Here is a 23,239-nt window from a genome sequence, read left to right on the forward strand (position 1 = left end):
AAAAAAAAAAAAAAAAAAGAAAATAGCCTAGATTGGTCTTTAACTCTTGGCCTTCCTATGTCAATCCCTAGAGCATTGGGATTGACGGGTATGTGCCTGCCATCATGGCCAACTCTAGGCAGATGGTTCTTTGTTCTTTTGCTAGATACTTAATTTCTAATGCTTTCAATTCTTTATGTTCTGGACAACCTTACTGTAGTTGTGGTTGGGTTCTTTTTGAGATGTCGGTAGGTAGGTCTTAAGCTATATTGATTGAATTTCTATTTTCCTTTGTCACTCTGGAGTCTTACCTTCATTTAAGAAAAATAGAAGAGATGGCCTTTAAAAATCAGGGTGAGGAGGGGGCTTTGCAGGTTACAGGGCTTGCATTACAAGCCTGATTATCTCAGCTTTATCCCTGTATTCCACAAAAAGCAGGAAGTGCTGAGTTGAATCTGTAGCTCCAGAATTCCCGAAGTGAGCTGGGAAGCAGTGATAGGAGAATATTCTGGAAGCTTGAGGGCCAGCTACTCTGGAGTGTAGAGAGCAATAGCAACAGGTAAGGCCCACAATCAGCAAGGTGGAAGGAGAGAACCAGGTCCCCCAAATTATTCTCTGACCTCTACATGTGCACAGTGGCGTGACCCTCAATAACGCATACACACACATACACACAAACACACACACAAACACATTTTCACCACAGGTTTTATATCAAAAGAGTATGTACCAAGATAATTATTTCCAATAGAATCTAGTACCACTGATGTGTGAATGTACTCGGGACCTCCCTATGCCTCTTGCTGTTCCTGCAGAGAAGTCAGTTGAGTGTATATTAGAAGCATTTGTTCCATACAGGAATGTGTTACAGGAAAACTGTAGTTTCTCACTCTGGCGAATAGAAAAGAAACCTGAATAAAATCTGCCTGGCTGAGTTAAGTGTTATAGTTGTGTAGCTTGATGTTTTTGTGGGACTCCTATGCTTTTCACCCGCTCCAAGGACCCTTGTCCTCCTATTGAGTTGCCTTATTCAGCTTTAATATGAGTGGAGGTGCCTAACCTTATTGCAACTTGAGATGCCATGTTTGGTTGGTATCTCTTAGGAGGCCTGTCCTTTTCTGAAGGGAAACAGAAAAGAGTGGAAGAGAAGAGGCTAGGCAGAGAGAATGAAGGAATAAAGTATATGAGTGAATGAATAAATCAAAAGAAGTCTGCATGGCCCTGAGCTGGGAACCGCTGCACTGACTGATTAGTAGATTAGTCTGCCCCATGAAACATTCTCAACTCTTGCTTGTGTAACGTGCAGCTTTCCACCTCTTCAGGTATCAGAATGCTTTAAAGGTGCACTTCAAAATGCTGAGTTGTTTCTCTGAGCAACTTTGGAAACGGGACAGTGGTGTTGGGGCTTGCTAATAGAATATGGAAGACGCAAATAACTTTTTATCAGTTAGTCATGGTGCGATTTAGAAATGTGCATCTGTGTTCTTGGCCATGAACAGAACAAAGGTTGAACAGATGTAAGAGAGAAATCATTGGGATGACTGGTGTTTAGACTGTGAGAGACTTAGGAAGCCACTCTGCATTTGTTCTTATTTGTATTTCTTTTCCTACAACCCTGCCTTTCTGATTAACAGGTCACACACAGTAAAGCACTGAAATTGTATAAATAAAGTCCCGTTAGCCATTTTTAAAAATATTTACAGCCTTTAAGCCCATATTACTGGAGTGAGAAAGGGTGTTTCTCCCCCATTGTTTCTGTGCCATCCATTGTGTGTCTTTCGCTTCCACTTATCCCTTCTTATTGTACTTTGGTAACAGAAGCATCCTGTTTTATGAATTGTGTGTGCTGGCTTAAGAGGGCTTCACTATGTGATGATGGCTTGAGTCATTTAATTGTAAAGGCAGTTTCTTTTACCTTCATTATGAAAAGGGCACACAAGGCATTTTTCATAGTCTAAAGGTTTTTATAAAGCTTTCTCTCTGTTGGAGTAAAGAATCAGGACAAAAGGAGTAGGCTGCTCTCAGGAATTTCTAGAAATAGCTTTTGAAAGTAAGATTAGGAGATAGCACTCTGTTCTCCATGCAGGAACAAAGTAATTTTGCAGCACAGGAATTAAGAGCGAAAGCTCCTATGCTTCTGGGGTTTGTTGGTTCCCCCCATTGGTTATATAACAGCAATAACCATCTTTTTCATTATGTGAAGCACATTTATATGCAGTTGTCTCATTGCGGCCTTTAATGTCACCCTCACACTATCCAAAGAGCAGGTGTTACTACTATTGTTTCCATTTTGCAGCTGGGGAAACAGGCATAGAGATTAATGGCTTTGCCATAGTCACACAGCTATGAAATGGGAAAGCCTGGGGTCCCCTCCTCTAATCCCGTGTTCCTTCTGCATCTTCACATCTTCTTCACAGGCTCCTTAATTTTCACTCTCAGTGTTGCAACAATTGTAGAAGATGAATGCAGGAAAAGTATTATTTTTCCTTAGCAATAAAATATGCATAATCAAAGCACTTAGTATGGGATGAATCATTTCTCAGACAAACTCAATGAGACATTGAGCCATTTGTGTTTAGGTATTAACTTGCTATCTGCTTGCAATTCATAGGTATCGTGCCTGGCTTGATTTTATGTACTTACTTTTTCCTTGTTTTTCCCTTACAATTGAATGGCGGTTTAGCACCTCTGGATGGCATTTTTCACTTATGATTTTATTTCACAATCGTTTGTTAACTTTGGAAAGTCTGTTGTTGTTTTAAGCTGCTCCTTGACAGGTGTATGTTTTCTTCTGTTTAGCTTTGAAGATGGTCTCTTTGTTTTCATCATTTAGCAATCATGGTGTTAGCAGCAGCAGCAGCAACCTTTTATCTTAAGAGGGAAGCTAGAGGTTTATGTTTTTCATTGACTCTGGATATTCTTAGCCATTATTTCATTGTTGCTTCTTTTCTGTTCTTTTTATAACCCTTAGTGTCAAAATGTTATGGAGAAGTTAAAAAATGATATGGAAAATATATTAAGTAGAATGGAGCCATATTCAGTTAAAAGTGCCAGTACATGTTGCAACATGATAGACCTTGAAAACTGCATCCTAAATAAAAGAAGCCAGCTATAAAAGAGCAAATACTCATGGCTTCCACTTACGGGGAAAGTTGAGTACAGGTAAATCAGTAGAGATAGAAGGTGGAGTTCTGGGTCCTCAGGGGTGGGAAGGCTGAATGTAAGAGTGAACAGTGACTAGAGGAAGGGTGAAAAGATGGTTTCACACTGATTGTGGTGCTCATGGAACTGAGTGTGCTGAATATTGCTTACCTGGAGCAATTGCATGTGGGTATGTAGATTATTTCCTTTAAAAGGTCTCATTATAACTAATGCAACATGTTGAATTCTTGTCCATTTCCAACAGTCTGCTCTCATCTGAACTGCTTACTGACGTCACTTGGTACCTATATAGGTACCAATACTGGCCCTGCTTCCCTGCTGCCCTGCTGGTAACCAGCTGTCTGTGTTTAGCTGTCACCAGGTTTCTCCACACCTGTTCTCTTCCTGGTCCCCTCCTATCCCAGGAGTCCACATGGAGTTTAGCTTTCATGTTTCCTAACTCTCCTCTATCCTTTCTTGGTGCTTCTATCCTATTGGCTTCTGTGATCCTGATATTTTTAAAGATTCCTGGCCAGTTATTTGGGAACATGTTCCCTAGTTTAGGCATTATTTGGCCGGAGTATTTCAGAACTATTGTTCTTGTCCTAGTGTGTCATGCCATGGGAGATGTGTTGTATATTTTATTACTGTTAATGTAGACATTGCTCCCGTGTTAAAGGTGATTTATGCCACATTTCTTTACTGTAATTACAGTATTTCATTTATAATTAATGACTCTTGGGGGAGTTGCTTTGATACTGTGCAGTTGTCTTGTTTGTTCTCAAGCTCGGGCACCAAATTTGGCACCTATCAGTAGGTGCTACTCCTACAGTGAGTCCTGTGGAATTTTCCTATTGGCAGTTAGTTTTTATTGCTTCTACATTTATCAGCTAGGATTCTTTTATAAAGAAGGGCTGCTCATCTCCCGTGTCCATATATTCATTTCTCCATTTGCTTTATCAATGAATGTTGCTACAATTGTAATCTAATTGCTGATATTGCTACTTATTCTTGTTGTTCAAGGGCTGACCATTCAGAGCAGTTTCAGGTTGGTTACTCTGTTGTCTTCACAAGCCCACATCCTGTTTTTGAGCACCTCTTTCTGTTGTAAACAGTATACTTTATATCCTAGATTGAAGTTTTCACTCTCTCAGCCCTGCACCCAACTAGGGTCATTCTAAGATTAAGCTCCCTTTGTAAATATTGCTCAGCATTTTTTTGGGGTGGGGTGGGAAGGGAGGGTGGTAGCACAGCATTCTGTTGCAGTATTGCATACTTTAGATAATCTACTTAGAAGAAAGGAGTTTTATTTTTGTTCAGAATCATGGAGTATTTAGTTCCTGACTGACTCTTTTTGCTTTTGCATCTGTGACAAGGATCATCATGTTGGGAATGATGTGGTGGAGATCGTCTTTTCCTCTCATGGTGGAGGAGTGAATAAGTGAAGGAGGAAGAGACCAGGCCCCCACAGCCCACTCTGAGGACAGGATTCCTAGCTGGAAACTTTCCAACTGCCCCAATCTGGGGGCAATACCTTTGACATTGGATACATGGGAGCTGATTAAGTTCCAAATATAGCACTAACTTTTACTTTTTTATTTTATAACAGTTATTTACTTGGGTTGGAGTTAGGGTAACTGACTGTTGGATCCATGATGCCCATGATTACTGTAAATATTTTATTACATTTTATTTATTTTGTGTACATGCATGTGTGTATGCATGTATGTGAGTTAGTACACATCCTATGGCATGTGACTTGAGGTTAGAAGACAATGTCTGATTGTTTATTCTATTCTTCTATCATGTGGAGCCTGGAGTTAAACTAAGGCTGTCAGAGGTTGACAGCTGGTGCCTTTACCCTCCAAGATGTCTTGCCAACCCACATCTTTTTAATTTTTTTTTCTTTTAAAGAAAAGGTCCCATGTAGCCTAGGCTGTCATCAGATGCCCCATGAGAACAGATAACCTTGAACTTATGGTCCTCCTGTCTCCACATCCTAGGTTCTGTGATTCCAGGTATGTGTGACCCTCAGTTGTAATGAAAACACTCATGATGATGATGATGATGATGATGATGATGATGATGATGATGATGATGATGATGTGTGTGTACAAGCCATAGTGCATATGTAGAGGACAGAGGGCAAATTTCTGGAGTCTGGATGTGTTTTCCTCTTTTAATTTGATTAAGGGGTTCCAACTAATATTTTGAGGCTCCATGGGGCAAATGGCACCTGGCTGAGCCATCTAGCGGGCCCTCTGTTCTTCAAGATTTTAAACTATAAAACCTTTAGATTATTATTTTTAAAAATTTTCACTTCTTTTCCATTATGTCATATTCTTCCATTGGATTGTAAACAACATCATTATTTCTTTTAGATGGTTTTATTTTTACTTGTTTTATTATACTAAGATCTTAGCATGAGATTCTCTGCTTTTGGCAGTTCACACTCATGATAGGCTCTATCACGGGGTAATTGTATTTCTCATTAACTCATTTTTAGGTGGGCCTGCTTTTATAGTTACATGAAGAATTTTGTGGTATGCATTTGAGACTTCTTCCAGTAGGTGCTTCTGCTTCAGGTGCCCCAGCTCTCTGCCATTTCTGATGTCACACTCCCTGACTTCAGGGTTTCTACTCCAACCTCTAAACCAGGGATGGCCCTTCCAGGTGCTGGTCTTTAAGTGGGAGTGTCAGTTCCTACTCCTCATCTTCAGTAGGAGGAAGTCCACAGCTCTTATTTGCATATGAGTATTTAAAAAGAAGTTCTTAGGTCACAAAAGTGACAACATCATAAAGTATATGTGTCCATATGCAGGTATGTGTACACCTATTAATTTTTGCTGTTTGGTGTATCCTTCCTACATTTCCCCAACATTAAACCCAACTACATATTATAGAAATTTAAAGGAGTCAGTTTCGGAAGTAATTTGTGACTTAGGACTATAATCTCAGCATTTGGGAAACTGAGGCAGGAGGATTGCCACGAGTTCATGACCAGCCCAGGCTACATAGGAATTTCCTGTCTCAAGAGCAAAGCAAGAAAAAACATAAAGCAAAAAGAAGTCAGTTTATATTGGAGACATTAGTTATGGATTAATGAACAGCAGAGACAGAATAAACCAGCAAAAGCCAGACTAATCTGAAACAGCTTGACAGGTTAACCAACCAAGAGGATCATATCTGCAAGGTTCAAGGAGAGCCATAGAGCATGGAGGTATTAGGCTGACGCCAAGTAGTCTTGAGGCTAGGTCTGTCTATCCAATCAAGAGTGGTTCAGTTTGCGAAGGTCAGCAGACTAGGGAAAGCTGCTTTGCCAGAGGCTTTTCTACTCTCCTTTGTGGGAATACCTTGCTTACTTGCAAGTCCCTGCTTTATAGAAGGATTCTACAACATTTTCTCATAGCTTATGATAAGAGTAGCTTTTTAAGGCATTATTTTTAAAACTTTTTAGGTAGAGCAAAAAAATTAAAAAATGTTCCCTCAAAGCTGTGAATATTCTTCCTTCACACTCAGAGAAGACTGGCTCTCTTTTTGCTTCTATAATTGATGTGTAGGTTTTTGTTGATCCTGTTAGTTCATCAACATGCTGTTGCAGTGCAGTGCACCTTTTCATGGGATGTGGGTTTCTAGAACTATCTGAGTGACAGCCATTGTCTGAGTAGCCTCACAGGTGAACATACCCTTCCCTCTTGTCTATATCATGGTTCTCTGTTACATCTCCTCGTGAATCCTAGTCAGGCACTTCCAGGATATTTCATTTTTACCAGTTCACCCAGGTCTTAATTCTGATGACTATGCCCTCTTTCCAGTTTCCTTATGTATTGTTTGGTTTTGACGCAGATTGTTAGGTTCCAGGCATCTCAGTTTCCAGCCCATGTCTTTGTTTAATGAATTAAAGAGATGATTATTTAAAACATACTTGTTTGGCATTCTTAGATTTGCTTGTTTGCTTGTTTTAGGATTTAAAAAATTTTTAATTATTTTATATTTTGAGATTATTATATAATTATATCACTTACCCTTCCTTTTGCTCACTCCAAACTTTCTCATATACCTGTCTTTGCTCTTTCAAATTCATGGCATCTCCTTTTTCATTAATTGTTGTTACATACATATATGTCTATTTTTATACATCTGTATTCATAAATACAGAAATAAAAAATAATTCCCACACTTAGCACTTAGGCATCTCTGCAGAAGAGGGTGATGAGAGAGTCTAAGAGGAGGAACAGGGAGTTTACTGTGAGATTGTTTCTCCTAGAATGCCAGAGAAAATACCCACATAGTCTCACTAACTTGACTGCCTAAACATGAAATGACTAGGACAGCACCAAGAGACCTGCTAATGTGATGGCGCACAAGGTTAACCCTACACAAAGAACTACTGGCGTCTGAGGAGTTCTGAGAGTGGGAAAATTAGTTTTCCCCAGGGAGGAAATTGGTTATCCAACTCCAAGTGGTCACCCTGGTTCTTTTAACTCTTTGCTCTCACCCTTAGGTTTTTATTCCCACCCCTCAGTGTTGAGTTGCCTTTAGTACTTGATAAAGACTTACATACAATATCTTACATACAAGAGTGTTAGGTCAGTGAAGGCAAGAACCAGGCAACGTGGTCATTGTCTCTTAACACCTTAATATCTAGTTGAAAAGACAGTTTCCATCCACAAAAATAGCAAGCAATACCAGTGTATAATTAAATGCTAAACTGAGAGGCCCAGCAATTTAAGTGTTAGAAATTGAAGGGGAAAAAGGAGGAATGGAAAGAGAACTTGAATTTTAAGAGAAAACCTTATTGAGGAAGTGTGATTTAAAACAGATCTTGAAATAAGCAAGATTGGCATTAGGTAGGCATTTAAGGTAAGGGTTGAGCAGAGCAATCTGTGAGTTCACTGGACAGCCCCTTTATCTTAGGGAGTGATTAGAAATAGAAATGAGAGGAGGGAATGCTGGTGCCTGCTTTGACTTGGGCTGTAAGATTACCACATGAACTTTAGGCGAGTCACATAGTAATGTTATCAAATGCGGTTTCCTTATGGAGTAAGACTCTTTCCTTTTATGTGTTCCTCAACTCTAACATCTCTGGTGATTTCTTTCTTTGTTTTTTTTCTTAAACTTTGGTCCAAATCCTTTGTTCTAGGAATCCTCTAGCCCACCTGCTTTCCCAGCATGCAAACTTTTTATGCCAACACATGGTTTTTCATGGTTGGCTTGCTATCTTGTATTGCATCTGCATGACTTCCGCCCATTTCTTCTCCAGGTCGCTCTCAGGCCTCACCATCTCTTGACCCTCAATGGAAGGATTACTACCCCCTGACATTTCTTTCCTTCTTAGATTCTTCTTTCAGCTCTTTTATGTCTAACATAATTCTAGTCATGCCAAATAACTTAGAATCACGTGTTTCACTTCCTTTCTACTACAGCTTGATAAATTCTTCAGTGGACTGAACTACATTTTATATTGTGTTTCCTTCTGGTTTTCTGTACTGCTTTGGATAGGTGCATGTGTCTTTGTGGGTAGCTACTAAGGAATTATATCTTTTAAAATTAATATTAATTAATATTTTGAACACTGATTATTTGCAATGCCACAGTTGTTTTATAAATGTGCTTACTCTCATGTCTTGCCTGTAGCATTTTTTGTACATATTTGATAGATTCAGACCATGTAGTAGTTTCCAAAACAAAGGACATCTTTATTTTTTATTTTTGGTGTTTCATGGAAAGAAGATATTAGAGCAAAACCCATAAATCTAAGTTTGTCCTGAGCAATTCTTTCTGTTCTTATTTCTTATTTCTGCCACTTCTTTTCTTTGGAGAGGGGGAGATTTCTCAATCTGTATCCTTTAAGTATATATTATTCATGTGTCTTTGACATGTCTGCAATTATGACTTCATGTAGCATTTCCTAAATAATTTGCATTTGTAGATAGAGATAAGTTATATATATTAATTGCAGCACAACAGAAGAGATGGGCATTTTAGCAAAATTAATCCTGGTTAAACGCTAGTTGGTCCTTTGTTGGCACTTTTCTTGTCGTGTCTTAAAATTTTAATAAAATATCTTTCAGTGGAAATAATCATCTGTTAACAGCTCAAATTAACAATAGGAGACATTTGAATAACTGTAAAATCAGATATTGTAGTGACTAGGAACACTGATTTAAGGAAATTGTGACAAGTAATGTAACATTTGCCTTTGCTTCCAGAGTTAATGCTTAGCAGCCTCTTAATCCAAAAGTACTTTAGAAATACTTAAATTATTTATGATAAAATTATCTTATCAATTCCTTCACATTTTTCTAAGGTAAGATTAGTTGAGAAAAATTTGAATCCTCTGTATTACCCCCATTCCTCATTTTCTGGATGGGGTATTTTACTTTCATCTTACCTTTTTACTTTTTTTGGTATGTTTCTGGAAGTACATGTTAAAAAATAGGTACACACACACACACACACACACACACATATATACACACATATAAAAATTGAAGTTGACATATGTAGGGAGTGTATGTGTATGGTGTGTGTGCGTGAGACACACACACACACAGAGAGAGAGAGAGAGAGAGAGAGAGAGAGAGAGAGAGAGAGAGAGAGAGAGAGAGAGAGAATATGTGTGATATTGTCATTATTGTGACAAATACCCTACAACTTTACTTTAAGGGAGGTGCTTTGTTTTGCCTCCCAACTGCAGAAGCTCCAACCTCACTGTTGTGCTTCTGTAGCTTTGGCACTATGGCAGTGTACCCTGGGAGAGAAGGCCTGATCATCTCATGGTAGCCTTGGAGGTTTGGGAGAAGGGGGGATATAGAGAAGAGTGGAAGAGGGGAGGAAAACCATCAAAGACAAGATACACCTTTCATGAGTGTAGCCTATGTGACTCACTCTCTCTGATATTACCACCGCCTAGAAGCCTATTCAGTTGAATCTATGAATGGATTAAGTCATTTGTGTGGTTAGCACACTCAGGGACTTCATCCTCCCAGAGCTTTATGAGCTGCACATCAAGCTTTGGTATATGGTTGGTGGGATGCCTGATATTTAAACCATAACAGGAATTGTTTGGTAACTGAAGCATAGTTGCTAAAAAACAATCTTGTGAGGTAAGTTGCATTTTCAACCATTTAAATTGATTTAAAACCTTCTATTTATGGCTACTACCTTAAAAATCTTATCTACTTTTTTATCCTATTGCTTTCTCTTTTCAGAAGATATTTATTAGTTAAGTCATATGAGTTAATGCATAAAGCACTTGGAAAAGTGTCTTGAGTAGCATAAACACTGCAGGCCAATAAATATCAACTTTTCATACTTAAGCTATTTTCTTTTTTCCCCTTTTTTTAATTGGATATTTTCTTTATTTACATTTCAAGTGTTATCCCCTCTCCTGGTCCTTGTTGTGGGAATATTTAAAATATGAATCCTCCTCGCAAACTTTCCTGCTGGGCCACGTTCTTGAGCAGGTGCTGTCCTGGGCATCACCATGTCCTGGTAGGCTCTTGTTATTCTCTCCCAGCTATTTACAACATCTCTCTCACATGAAACTCTTTATACACCCCCACAATCATTCATCTAAATAGTGCCTAGCACCGGGTAAGTAAAGCATGACTCCTAAGGCCTTAATATCCAGTCAGATTTATATAATAATAGATCACAATTACAAGATGCCAATACATAATTTCAGAACCAAATAATAAAGACAGGTGTTCTAACCCAGTTAATCTATTTTGTAAAAACCTTTGCTTGGTTGTATAACCACGTAGGGTCTGACTCATCCTCATTGTCTGCCTCCATGATGATGACTTCTCCCCTCCTGCTCCTGACCTTTTTCCTCCTCCAACTCTAGCTCCACCACTCTATTTCTGTCCAATCACAGGCGTGTCACTGCCCTAATGTGATTGGACAGAGAAAATAATGCAGCATTTCACCCTTACTGTTCAATTAAAAAAACCAAAAACCAGAAAACAAAACTTTCTGTTCCTGACAGTACCCCTTTCTCAGATTCAGAGAAGAAACTGAGCATCATTGGAGTTGCTCCAGTTGTGGTGAGACAGCCACTCGGCAGAAATTGCCTCATTCCATCTACAGACAAAATTGTTGTCCAGGAAAGGACACACTATGAAGAATAGTCGACCCGATAGTCTCTGCCAAGACAGGGTAATCAGCCCTTTAAAATTCTGCATTACAAAGGTCTGTCAGATGACCCTGGCCAGAAGGCTGAAGACTGATGCTCCAAAGCTTTAAAGTAAGGACTGTCCAGGTGTCCAGCAGTCTCTATCAACTGGCTAAAATTTTAGAAGCTGTGTTAGGCTTTCCATATATTCCCTATTATTCAGTCTTTCTTGGATTTCTGATGGAGTTGAAAAACTACATAGTCTTCTAGCCAGCCCAGGCTTTTTACTTTTGAGAAAATGGTTTTCAGATGGCATCCAATCTAAGCCTAGTACATAGCCAGATACAAAATTTTTGTCTTTTAAGTTACGATAGAGGATAATGTTGAGACCCCACGTGGTTATACAACCAAGCAAAGGTTTTTACAAAATAGATTAATTGGGTTAGAATATTGTCTTTATTATTTGGTTCTGAAATTATTGTATTGGCATCTTGTACTTGTGATCTTATTATTATATAAATCTGATTGGATATTAAGGCCTTAAGAGTCATGCACAACTTTAATCCCAGCACTTAGGAGGCAGAGACAGGGGCGAATTTCTGAGTTCAAGGCCATCCTGGTCTACAGAGTGAATTCCAGGACAGCCAAGGCTACACAGAGAAACCCTGTCTTGAAAAAAACCAAAGCAAAGCAAAACAAACAAACAAAAAAGGAGTCATGCTTTACTTATCGGGTCCTAGGTGCTATTTAGATGAATGATTGTGGGGGTGTGTAAATAGTTGCATGTGAGTGAGATGTTTTTAATAGCTGGGAGACAATAATAAGAGCCTTCTGGGATGCAGTGATGCTGGTCAATACCTGCTCAAGAACATGGCCTGGGGGGAAATGGAGTTTGCAGGGTGGATTTTTTTTTTTTTTTATAATTCCCTCAACAGGTCCCTACTCCTTGATATTCACTATCCTATTCCTCCTCCCCTTACTTCTATGAAGGTGTTCTCCCACCTAACCACCCACCTACCCATCTACTCCTGCCTCCCCACACTACAATTCCCCTACACTGGAGCATCAAGCCTTCACAGGACTAAGGACCTCTCTTCCCATGCCTTACAAGGCCTTCCTCTGCTACATATGTGGCTGGAGTCATGGGTCCCTCCATGTGTACTCTTTGGTTGATGGTTTAGTCACTTGGAGCTCTGGTGGGTCTGGTTGGTTGATGTTGTTCTTCCTGTGGGGTGTCAAACCCCTTCAGCTCCTCCAGTCCTTTCTTTAACTTCTCCATTGTGGACACTGCTCAGTCCAATGGTTGGCTAAGAGCATCTGCCTATGTATTTATCAGACTCTGGCAAGAGCCTCTCAGGAGACAGCTATATCAGGCTCCTGTCAGCAAGCACAATAGTGTCTGGCATCCACAATAGTGTCTGGCTTTGGTGATTGTATATGGCATGGATCCCCAGGTGGGGCAGTCTCTGGATGGACTTTCCTTCAGTCTCTGCTCCACACTTGGTCTCTGTATTTCCTCCCAGGAATGTCCTCCTTTTTTCTTATTATCTTGGCACAGAGTACATTCTGCCACTCTTTGCAGTGCTGGTAATTGAGCCCATGGCCTCTTCTCTGCTAAGGAGTGCTCTCACTGAACTCTGCCTAGTAACTTCTCCTCCTCCCCTCCCCTCTCCTCCCATCCTCTCCCCTCCCCTTCTGTTTTGAGACAGGGTCTTGCTACATTGCCCAGGCTGGCCTTGGAATTTGTCTTGCAGCAAAAATAGACTTCACTTGGAATCCTACCACCTAGGCTTCCAAAGGAACTGGAGTTACATGCCTGAACCACCATGCCCAGCTTGTAATACTCCTAATTTATGACTTCATACACGTTTGAGTTTTCGTGGTTGTTGACTTCTTACATTTGTTTCATAGGTTGTCTGTATTCGCTCCACTTGGAATGCTCTCTCTCCAAAGTTGAGCTGTGACATGAGACCACTCATATTGAAGACCCTGAGTGAACTGTTCTCTCTGGTTCCTTCCTTAACAGTCAATACGGTTGAATATGAGGTATGTGTTTGGAGGCCAAGAAGCTGATTGTTCAGGAAAGGTGTATGGTGTGATAACTACTTTTCGAATTAATCCTTCATTTTTACAGCTAGTTCACATAAAAGGAGACTATGTTTTTATTACGAGAATTTTCAAGATTTTTAAAGTGTATTTTATGTTAAAAGTACTGTTTCTAAAATAATAGTGTATAATATTAGCTATTTAAACCATTATTTTAAATGTTTTAAGTGAAAAAGCATAAACATTAAAACTTATAGAGGCAGGATATAGTTTTGCAGTTTTATAAGGTCATGTTTATCATTCTAACAGCCTTCATCACTCTTGAGAATCTTTGCTTTAAGTAAGGTTCCTATGGTGCTGTTTAACACTTGCTTCCTAGCTCTTCTTTGAGTGAAATAGTCAAACAATAAATATTACATTTATGTCTTTACTTTTATAAGCTTCTGTCTCTTTTTCTCACCGTTACTCCTTTCTTCTCAAAAACTGTACAGTATTTTTATTAGTGAATGTCCAGTTTAATGCCTCTAATAAACTACCATACTTCAAGATTCTGTAGTAGTCCTGTGTGTGTTTCAGATCAGGTGATTAGACAGAAGTATCAGAATATACTTCTAGTCACTGTAAAGATTTATTTTATTTATATGTGTGTTTCTGCAGCATATGTATGCATTAACCACATGTGCCACATTTATTTGTGTATCTTCAAAGGTCAGAAAACGGTGATAGATTCCAGAAGCTGAAGGTACAGATGGATGTGAGCCACCTAGCATTGGTTCTGGGACTCTAACTCATGTCCTCTAGAATAGCAGGAAGTACTTTTAACTGCTGGCCTGTTTTTCTAGCCCCATTTACCACCATTTAAAATTCTGTACAATGAATAAAATCAAATCCATCATTGCTGAGGTTGAACAACTAGGACTCTTTCTGCACAAAGAATATACTGGGTCCATAGTTGCTGAATGAACTGTGGAACCAATATAGGATGTTGCAAGTTTATTTTATGTATGGGCTTTTTTTTTTTTATAACTATAAAAGAAAACACCTATTCCTTAATATTTTAAGGGAAAACTTTGAGTTGTGACCCTCAGTTGTCTTTGTTTCTGGCTATAATACCTTGGTACTCAGTCTTATTTTGTCCAGAGCCTACATGGATTTTGGTCAAGAACTAAGTCTAAAATCTATAGTAATGGCATGCTGGGCTCATTCATTTTCTCTCCTCAAGGTCAGAAAAGCTTACACTTTTGAATTTCTTGGACTTAAAGTTATTGAAATTTTGTTATGGATTACTTTGTGAAGTGGTTTTTATGCATTGGTTTTGATGTTTGTATATTCGTGGCTGAGAAATGCTTTTGACCTAGGTTATCTTTCAGGTTTTTCATCTACTTGGTTTGTCTGTACATAGTCAGCATTTTTTCTGTTGTTCAAGTAGACTGCATTGAGAGCACTTCCCCATTTCTTTCTTCTAAGTCAGAGTGGTCTGACTGTGAACAGTACTCTGCTGGTTAGCAGCTGAGAAGGCACAGTGGAGAGCTGCTGCCTCCCCTTTCCCTCCAGTCTCTCTCTGTCCCTTCCTTTCCCTCTCCTTCCTCTTCCTCTCCACTTCTTTCGCCCACCTGCTCTTTTCACATTCCCTCTCTTTTCTTCTCCTTCTTCCTCCTCTTCTCTCACTCTTCCCTCTCTATTCTGTCTCTCCTGCTTTCTCCCTTTTCCTATGCATGTGTTTACATTGCTTTCATTTAATTGCCTGGCAGTTATTGGAACAAAAGTTACATTCAGTTTTCCCCAAACATTTCCTTTTGTTCCTTTTTTTCTCTTTTACTTTTTATTGACTCTTTGTGAATTTCATATTATGTAATCCAATCTCACTCATTTCCCCGTTCTTTTGTGTCTGTTCTCTGCCCTTGCAACCTGCCCCCTAAAGAAAATAAAAAATAAAAACAAAACAAAACAAAACAAAACAACAACAACAAAAAACCCCAAATCAAACCAAACCCCATCTTTGTCATGGCAGCTGTGGTGTCACAGTGTGTCACAGAGTGTACTGTTTTGTTCACACTTCTTTGCTTGCAGATATTCATTGCAAAGAACATTGATCTGTTTCAAGTCCTCTGGCTTCTGCTACCCCATCCATTCTGGATCATCACTTGGATTTCTTTTGGATATCCTGTTGTTGCCTGTGTCGTGGAGTCTTGTCATGGATCTGCAGGACTGGCCCCTTCACATGCTCCAGCAGATCATAGATAGGATAGATGTTGGGGTGGCCCTACTAAATGCCCTAGATCTGGGCTTGCACTGTAGCTGAGTTAAGAAGCCCACCTGCTCTCTTGGGCCTGCATTACTAGGGTGCCTGCACCAATAGGGAGAGCTCTCTAGCACTGCCCCAGCTAGATGAACTAGATCACCCAGTGCTACAGCCTGCAAGGAGTGAGGCCAGCTCTTCTACCTGCTATAGGTATGAGTTGGTGGGATGGCATCTCTCCCATGCCCTCACCACTTAATGGCATTTGAGTGATGGGGCCAGCTCTCCCAAGTTCATGCTCTTGGAAACACTTCTCATATCACTTCTATCCTAGTTACTTGCAAGCTTTCTGTTTGTCTGCAGTGAACTCCATACCTAGCCATCCAGTGGAACAAAGGATGTCTTCCAATGTGTCTTCAAACCTTTATATTTCTTTTATTCATACTATTCCCTCTGACTAGACTTCTTTCCTTTTCATCTATAATTTTAAAAATTTATGAATTGTAAAATTTCATTATCTCATTCTATCCTTGAAGAATTTTCCTCTCTCAGGCAACTGCTGCTCTTAAACTTCTTTGTGTGCTTCTGTGAACTTGTCTTTTATTTTATACTACAGGTATATTTTCCCCACTAAACTATAAACAGTGAATTATATAGTCCATGATTAAACTGGATTATACTTTTTAAATTGTCTTTCATTAGTTATGGTATATTTATTCATCGACTCAGAATACATTATTTCAAACCATATTAGGCCATAATAGTATTGATAAATAATGGTAGATACTATTTTCAAGTTCTTACTAAAATTGAAGCATAGGGTTTTAAGAGTCATGTCCACTGAAGAAATCATCGTTTATTGAATGTCTGATATATGCCAGGGAAGTAACTAGATGAAAGTTGGTGTCTAATTCAGGATTTTTCTGCTGGGTGCCCTCACTTTCCAGTTATACTCTGTTGTCCACATCCTTGTCCTACAAAGTTCTACAATTGGCAAGTGTGTGTGGTGGAGGAAGCAGCAAACCTTGTTAGGGGGACCATTTGGAATGCTGATTTAATTGGTGTCATCAGACTGACGTTGAAGATGTGTAATGCTGCTTTTCGTTGATGTCGGAGGCATTGGTTTTCTAAAGTTAAGGAGGGAAGAAGAATAGAATGTGAGTCAGAGGGGTCAAGCACTAACCTTAACCCTGCCCCATACAAGGAAGACACTGAGCAAGAGCAGGCAAACAGTTCTGAGTTTGACTAATTATTCATTGAATACTTGTCAGTAAGAGAACCAGTCTAGGATTGGTGTTCGTAGTCTTTGAAATGAAAAGGACACAGTGATGGCCATATGACATGTGTAACTTTATGGGAATTAATTACACCACGTGCTACCACACTCCTTCTATGCATCCATTTAGAGGAAGGTAGCCTGGGCAGGGATGGGATGGGACTAAGACTAGTGTCACAGATGAGTGACATTTGTATTGGGTTTTCAAAGGTCAGAGACCACAGTCAGCTTTCTAGATGGTGCCATCTTGGCAGTTTTAGTTATGCATGTGTGTAGGTGGCAAATTATTCGATATAAGTTGAACTCTTTCTTAATTTTTTTCTTTGTACTTACTGATTTTTCAGAATTTTAAAGTTCAAGTCCTCAGCTTCCTCTGGACTCACACCCAAAACAAGGTATTTTTATAGGAATATCAGTGACTCAGAACAAACTGGGGGAATGGCTGGGGAAAAAGACTCAGGATAAACAATTAGCTCTCTTCAACTGGAGTTTTCATTTTGAAAAGTGACCATTAGTAAGTTCAGACTTAAAAATGGTTCTCCATTACTCATTAATAATGTGCAGGACTGTTCACATTTTATATGGTTCTTTCCCTTTTCTGCTTTGGTCCTTCCACCTGTGTGTACCAAAAGAGGGCCTAGTACACAGTACAGTCTATGTGTTTATTTGGGTTCATGTATAATCGATGTGTGTAGAGTTAAATGGACAACTTCCAGTGTCATTCTTCAGGCATATCTTTCTTGACACAAGGTCCCTCACTGGCATGAATACACCTAATAAACTAGCCTGGCTATGCAGTGAGACCTGGGAAACTGCTTGTCTCTGCCTCCCCTGTGATAAGGTTCCCAGCATGCATCAGCATGCAGGGGTTGCTAGAGACATACTTGCCCAGTGGGTACATGAGCTTGGACTACAAATAGGTCACTTGTCCTGTTAAACAGGGACCTGACAGACTCTAAATCCACACAGTCCTACTAAGCCATACTAATTCAGAGGGGCCTGAGTAATTAGATAACTTTAAAGGTTCAAATTAGGATAAAACATTGAGTGTTTTTGAGCCCACTGGCTCAGTTTTATTTTTTACTATTATTGGGGGCACTTTCTCCTGAAGAATGCTTGATGATGATCAGTCAGTCTTACTTACTTCATAATGATCTTTTAGTTTTGTTTTTCACCTCTCCTACTATTTTTTTTTTTTAATAAAAAACAGTACTTCTTTGAAATGAGAAACAATTTCTTTTCTCAAGCTCTTTTGGTAAATGCTCTTTTGGACTAAGTTCACTTGAATATTAGTGGGATCCTGACATTGGTTTAGAGAAGATTTTCTTGCCTCCTCTGGATCTGCTGTTTGATATCTGTTGCTTTCTGTTTGCCTCGTCTAGGATCCCGTTGTAGCAAGCGCTGCCTATAAATCTCTGTCTCACTTCAGTGCTGGAGAACACACCATCCTGCACCTGCCGGAAAAGGTAAGATCTTCCGGTTTGCTGCTATTGCTTTTCTTTTTCTGGATTCTATGACTTTATCTCTGATCGTAGGAGCTCTTTATCTGACGAATGTTTTTATGTACCTGTAGGTGTAGCATCCATGCAGCATAACTTGTACATCATCCTTTTTAATCTGTGAAACTGTGAGATCCTATGCTCCATATGTGATGGGTTTGAATCTCCTTGCAGCAGGTGAAAGGCAGTGTGGTGCAAACAGAGTTATCTTACGTTACTGGAGCCATGGCTTACCTGGAAGTTCTGAGCCACTCTTGGAACCACTTTCTGTCAAGTTTGAGTGCCATCCTGAAGTTCAGTTCCAAGCATGGGCTCATAGATTAATATTTACTGTCTCTTGTGGTGCTAAAGATCTTTATATTTCACAAACAACAAATGCTATAAGGGAAAAACTGTCCATTTTAGTAAGGTGGAGAATAAATTATATGGCATGGAGAAAGTTATTACTTCTTATGGCTCAGCAAACATGGCATTACCTTAGCTTTGAAAATAAGTAAGTTATTAATGTTGTTATTGTTATTGCAGTGTTGGGGATGGAACTCCAACCTTGTATATGTTAGGCATACTAAACATAAAGTCTAGTATCTGATGGACATAGAGATATATTTCTTTAAACCCAGCACTCTTGGGATGTAAAGGTAAGTTTGTCTATATGATTTCTAGCACTGCTGATCTACATAGCAAGTTTCAGGCTAGCTGAAGGCTACATAGTAAGACCCTGTCTTCAAAGAAACAAAGAAAAATCTACTACTTAGTTAACCAGCTAAAGCTGTTATGCCATGTTAAGGAGTTCAAACTCTGAATTTGCTTGCGTTGCCACTAAGTCCAAATAATGTAGAAGAAAATGAATGTCTTTATGGTAAAAGGTAATTATTATATTGCATTATTTGAAGTTACATACTATATTACCCCAGAAAGTACCCTGGAGATCACATGTGAATTCCTTGGCATCTTGAGGCAGAAAAAAGTGTTTGGCTTTTGTTCTGTGTTAAGTCTTTACAGAGATCAGAAGCTAGTAGGGACTTGGCCAACTTAATGTTTGTAGGATTGAATTGGAGCTACTATGTTAAAGAAGCTGAGCATAAGTTCCTGTGAAGCCAAGGCAGGATTTCCCGTACCATTGCGGACTCTCAAGACATGACTGGCTAGCTTATCCTGCAATGGTTACAAATGGGAAGGATTATCGAAGGTGTTTATAATAAAAAACAATGGGGCTTTAAACTGAACTTAGGATCATCATCCATGTCTGCTTTTAAAATATGTAGTTGGGGCTTGAGAAGTGTCTCACTGGTTAAGTAAAAGAACTACTGCTCCTCAGACAATCTATACATAGTTCCTAGCATCCATATAATGGCTCAAAACAATCTCTAATTCTAGTTCCAGGGAATTTGACACCCTCTACTGGCCTCCATGGGCACTGTACAGTATGATGCGCAGGCATATACCCAGGCAAAACCATATACGTACAATAAATGAATAAAAAGAAAACAGTACTGGGAATTTGGTGTGAAAGCTCCCACCAATAGATTAGTAAAACACCTGCAGGGACACCTTTCATTATGTTGCTAGTAGACAGTTTCTCATTTAAATCATAACATAACAAGTACCTCTGATTTTTGTTGTTACTCCAGAAATAGCTCACTGTTGGTAATAACTTTTATTAAGCAATTCTTAAAAACTCCTTGCAACTTATCCTGTTAAAATATTGGTCTGTTTATCTTTTATGCCTTTAGGACTATATTCACCTTCTGATTGTGTTTGCTATAGAATATACTCCATTAGGTGGTATAAAAAGAAGCAAGAGAGGGTGGGTTGGTGAACAGGGGGAGTGGGGAGGGAACAGGGTTTGTTTTTATTTTTGTTTTTAATTTAATTTTATTTTTTCTTTTTTACAGAGGGGAAACTGGGAAAGGAGATATCATATGACATGTAAATAAAGAAAATATCTAATAAAAAATGTTTTGAAAAAAAATTCCCCTTTAGCTATTTTATCAAAGTCTTTTATACCTTCTGATTCATGCATACCTCAAACTGGCATTTTATACCTCCTAATGTCACTAGTAGTGATACACTTAGAGTCCATGCTTCTAATATGTTTTAACATTAGTCATCAGACTGCAGAATGATAAAGCAGAGCCATTAAGGCATATTCTTTGCTGAATAGTTGAATAGTAAATAGTTGAATAATAAAATCAGGTTTAATGTTAAAATCCCCTTCTCAGATAGGCCTCTGCTTCAAAGTAGCAATAGCTCACTATGACTTATCCTTGCCAAGGTTCAGATGATGGCGTATAAGAGTCTTCTCCTCTCTGTCCTGCCCCCACCCCTTTCTGTCACCAGGCTCCTATCCTCCTGTGTAGGCTCACAGCCTCCAGTGCTGAACCTTGCTGCCACTAACTCCTCCTCCTGCTCCTCCTCCTGCTTCTCCTTCTCCTCTTCCTCTTCCTTGAGATTTTCATACATCTATATTGCTGGATATTTGCTAAGTGTTGGGCTCTGTCCTATGGATGGAAAATGTTAAATAATTTTATGTGCTTTTTGAATTTGCAATAATATCATTGTCTATCTCAAAATGAAAATGTAAATTTGGTGAAAAAATTTGGGGGGGGAACTTTTCTTTCCTATGTTAGCATTTGTTTTTCCCATTATTTGTATGTACTCTGTTCTTTCATTCTATTTACTATTTTACCCTCATTACTTTAGCATTTCTCTATGTAGGAGTTTTCTCTTCCCCCCCCCAAAAATTCCCCCCCCCAAATCAACTAAGACAATATAGAATTGTTTTTCTGGTAAAGTAACCAGTAGTGGATAAACTTTTAGATAGACATTTAGATAGACATTGGTTTCTTTCCCTTCCACCTTAGAGTCATTAAAAATATTAAGCTGTTTTAAAATTAAACTTATAAGATTTTAAGATAGTCTTGTTTATTTCTGAGGCTAATTTTAGAAGTGATAAAGAAGAACTCATTATGTATCCAGGGTTGGTTTAGCTGTGGTGTAACTCCTTGGCTTTGATTTAAGTGAATGTCATTGCATTCATCAGAGGCTGTTTCTCTTTTTAACTAAATGTATGCAGAAACTTGACACGTTCTACATTACGCTTCTCTGCTGGTGCACACAGATTTTCGTAGGTTAGACACACTGAATGGCACTTGGAAGGTTATCTGGTTAGGAATGTATAGGAAAGCATATTGTAGGCTGTTTTCTCATATTCAATTTAAAGGAGATTTTAAAAGTCATTTGTCATTTTTAAATTCAGCTTTAAGTTTTTTCAACAAAGCTTTTCTATACTTGGGAGGTCTTTTCTGTGTGTCTTCTGAGGTTGTACTGAGCTTTCCCAGGATGTTTTAGCAGCTAATGTGTTGTGATTGCCCAAATTTTGTAACTTCAACAGATACTTTTACAAGTGAGTACTCTCACTCTGAACCTATTAAGTTGTTACATTTAAACCAAGGGGAAAAATTGATGCTAGATAATAGGAAGAAATAATTCCTTGAGACCTGAGCAGAGGCAAGAGAGGTGGCTCAACAGTTAAGAGCATTTACTGCTCTTCCAGGGGACCTAAGTTCTACTCCTAGCACCTACATTAGCTGGCACTCCCATCAGTGTGAAATTAGACTATTTAAGATGAATGGTTGGGTTTTCTTTATCCTTCAACCTTGGAATTTCCTGTAGTGGCTTTTAGAAATGTCAGTGGCCTGAATACTGTTACTCATTTTGAGTAATGTCACTTGATGGAGCAAAAGGGAGGGACAGGAAACTGTGCAAAATGATTGTATCCCTTCTCTACTAAGCAATTCTTGAAGCATTTGGTTCTTTAACATACTTTGCCCAGCAGGTAAGTCTCCTCACATGAAGGCCAGCAGTGGTCTCCTTTCTCCTCTGCTGCTACCCCATCTCTTTCCTCTCTACTTTCCTTTTAAACAACTTTTTTGAGATGTAATTCACAAACCATAGGACTCAGCCATTTAAAGCTGACAGCTCAGCATGTCTAGAACTTATAAAGACTGTGTGAGAACATTATTCCCTACAAGAGCCCATGTTGGGTTGTTTGTCATCTTTACTCTCTTCCTCTCCAAATCCTAAACAAACATTAATCTTCTTTCAGTCTTTGTGAATTTATCTTTTCTGGACCTTTCTATAAACAGAATCATCCACAGTGTGTTCTCTTATGATTACCTTCTTTTACATAGTCTTTTCAGGGCTTCTTTACATGTAGCATTATTTTTCATTGCCCCAAGCAGTCCTCTCTCAAGTCCCTAATATATATTTCCATGTCTGTTATTTTAAAGGAATATTCACATGTGAGATAAAGCATATGGTCATTTTATTTAACATGGTGATCTTTAATTTCAGTCTCTTTCGTGCAAGTGGCATGACTTTACTGTTCTTATTGGTAGGATAATATACTTAGGGTATACCTGGCACTTTCCTTTTAACCAGTCAGCTGCTGCTGAGCAACAGGGCAGATTCTATGACTTGGCTACTGTGAACAGTGCCACAGTAATATGAATATGCAGGTATCTCTATAGTAAGCCACCTTTGGTTCCCCCAAAAGGGGAATAGCTAGATTATAGGCTAGTCCCACTTTCAGTTTATTGAGGAGCTTGCATACTGACTTATATCCCCAGCAGTATATTAAAAGTTCTTTTCCTTACGTCATCGCTAGCATTTGGTATATTTTAAAATATTTTATATTTGCTACTCTGATTGGAGATGGACTTATAAAGTAGTTTTATGTCTACCTAATGACTAACAATGCTGCACACATTTGCATTTCTTTATTGGCCATGTGTACTTGCTTATTTGAAAAGTATCTGTTAATGTTTTCATTTTTGTTTGGATTATTTGTTTTTTAATGTTAAATTTTTTTTTATTTTCTTTATTTACATGTAAATTTCTCCATTCCCAGTTTCCCCTCCAAAAACAAAGAAACAAAC

General features: G+C 38.8%; 1 protein-coding gene across 2 annotated transcripts in view; it reads left to right on the forward strand.

The window, feature by feature from the left end:
* Window positions 1-23,239, forward strand: part of Focad (focadhesin) — a 305,147-nt gene that overhangs the window by 175,181 nt on the left and 106,727 nt on the right. For both annotated transcript variants that reach the window (XM_031377824.1, XM_031377825.1), the window contains 3 exons: window positions 13,151-13,285; window positions 17,145-17,195; window positions 18,183-18,266. In XM_031377824.1, coding sequence (XP_031233684.1) covers window positions 13,151-13,285; window positions 17,145-17,195; window positions 18,183-18,266 — 270 coding nt within the window. The remainder of the gene's footprint in view (window positions 1-13,150; window positions 13,286-17,144; window positions 17,196-18,182; window positions 18,267-23,239) is intronic.

The sequence above is a fragment of the Mastomys coucha genome, unplaced genomic scaffold (assembly GCF_008632895.1).
Source record: "Mastomys coucha isolate ucsf_1 unplaced genomic scaffold, UCSF_Mcou_1 pScaffold18, whole genome shotgun sequence".
Lineage (NCBI taxonomy): Eukaryota > Metazoa > Chordata > Mammalia > Rodentia > Muridae > Mastomys > Mastomys coucha.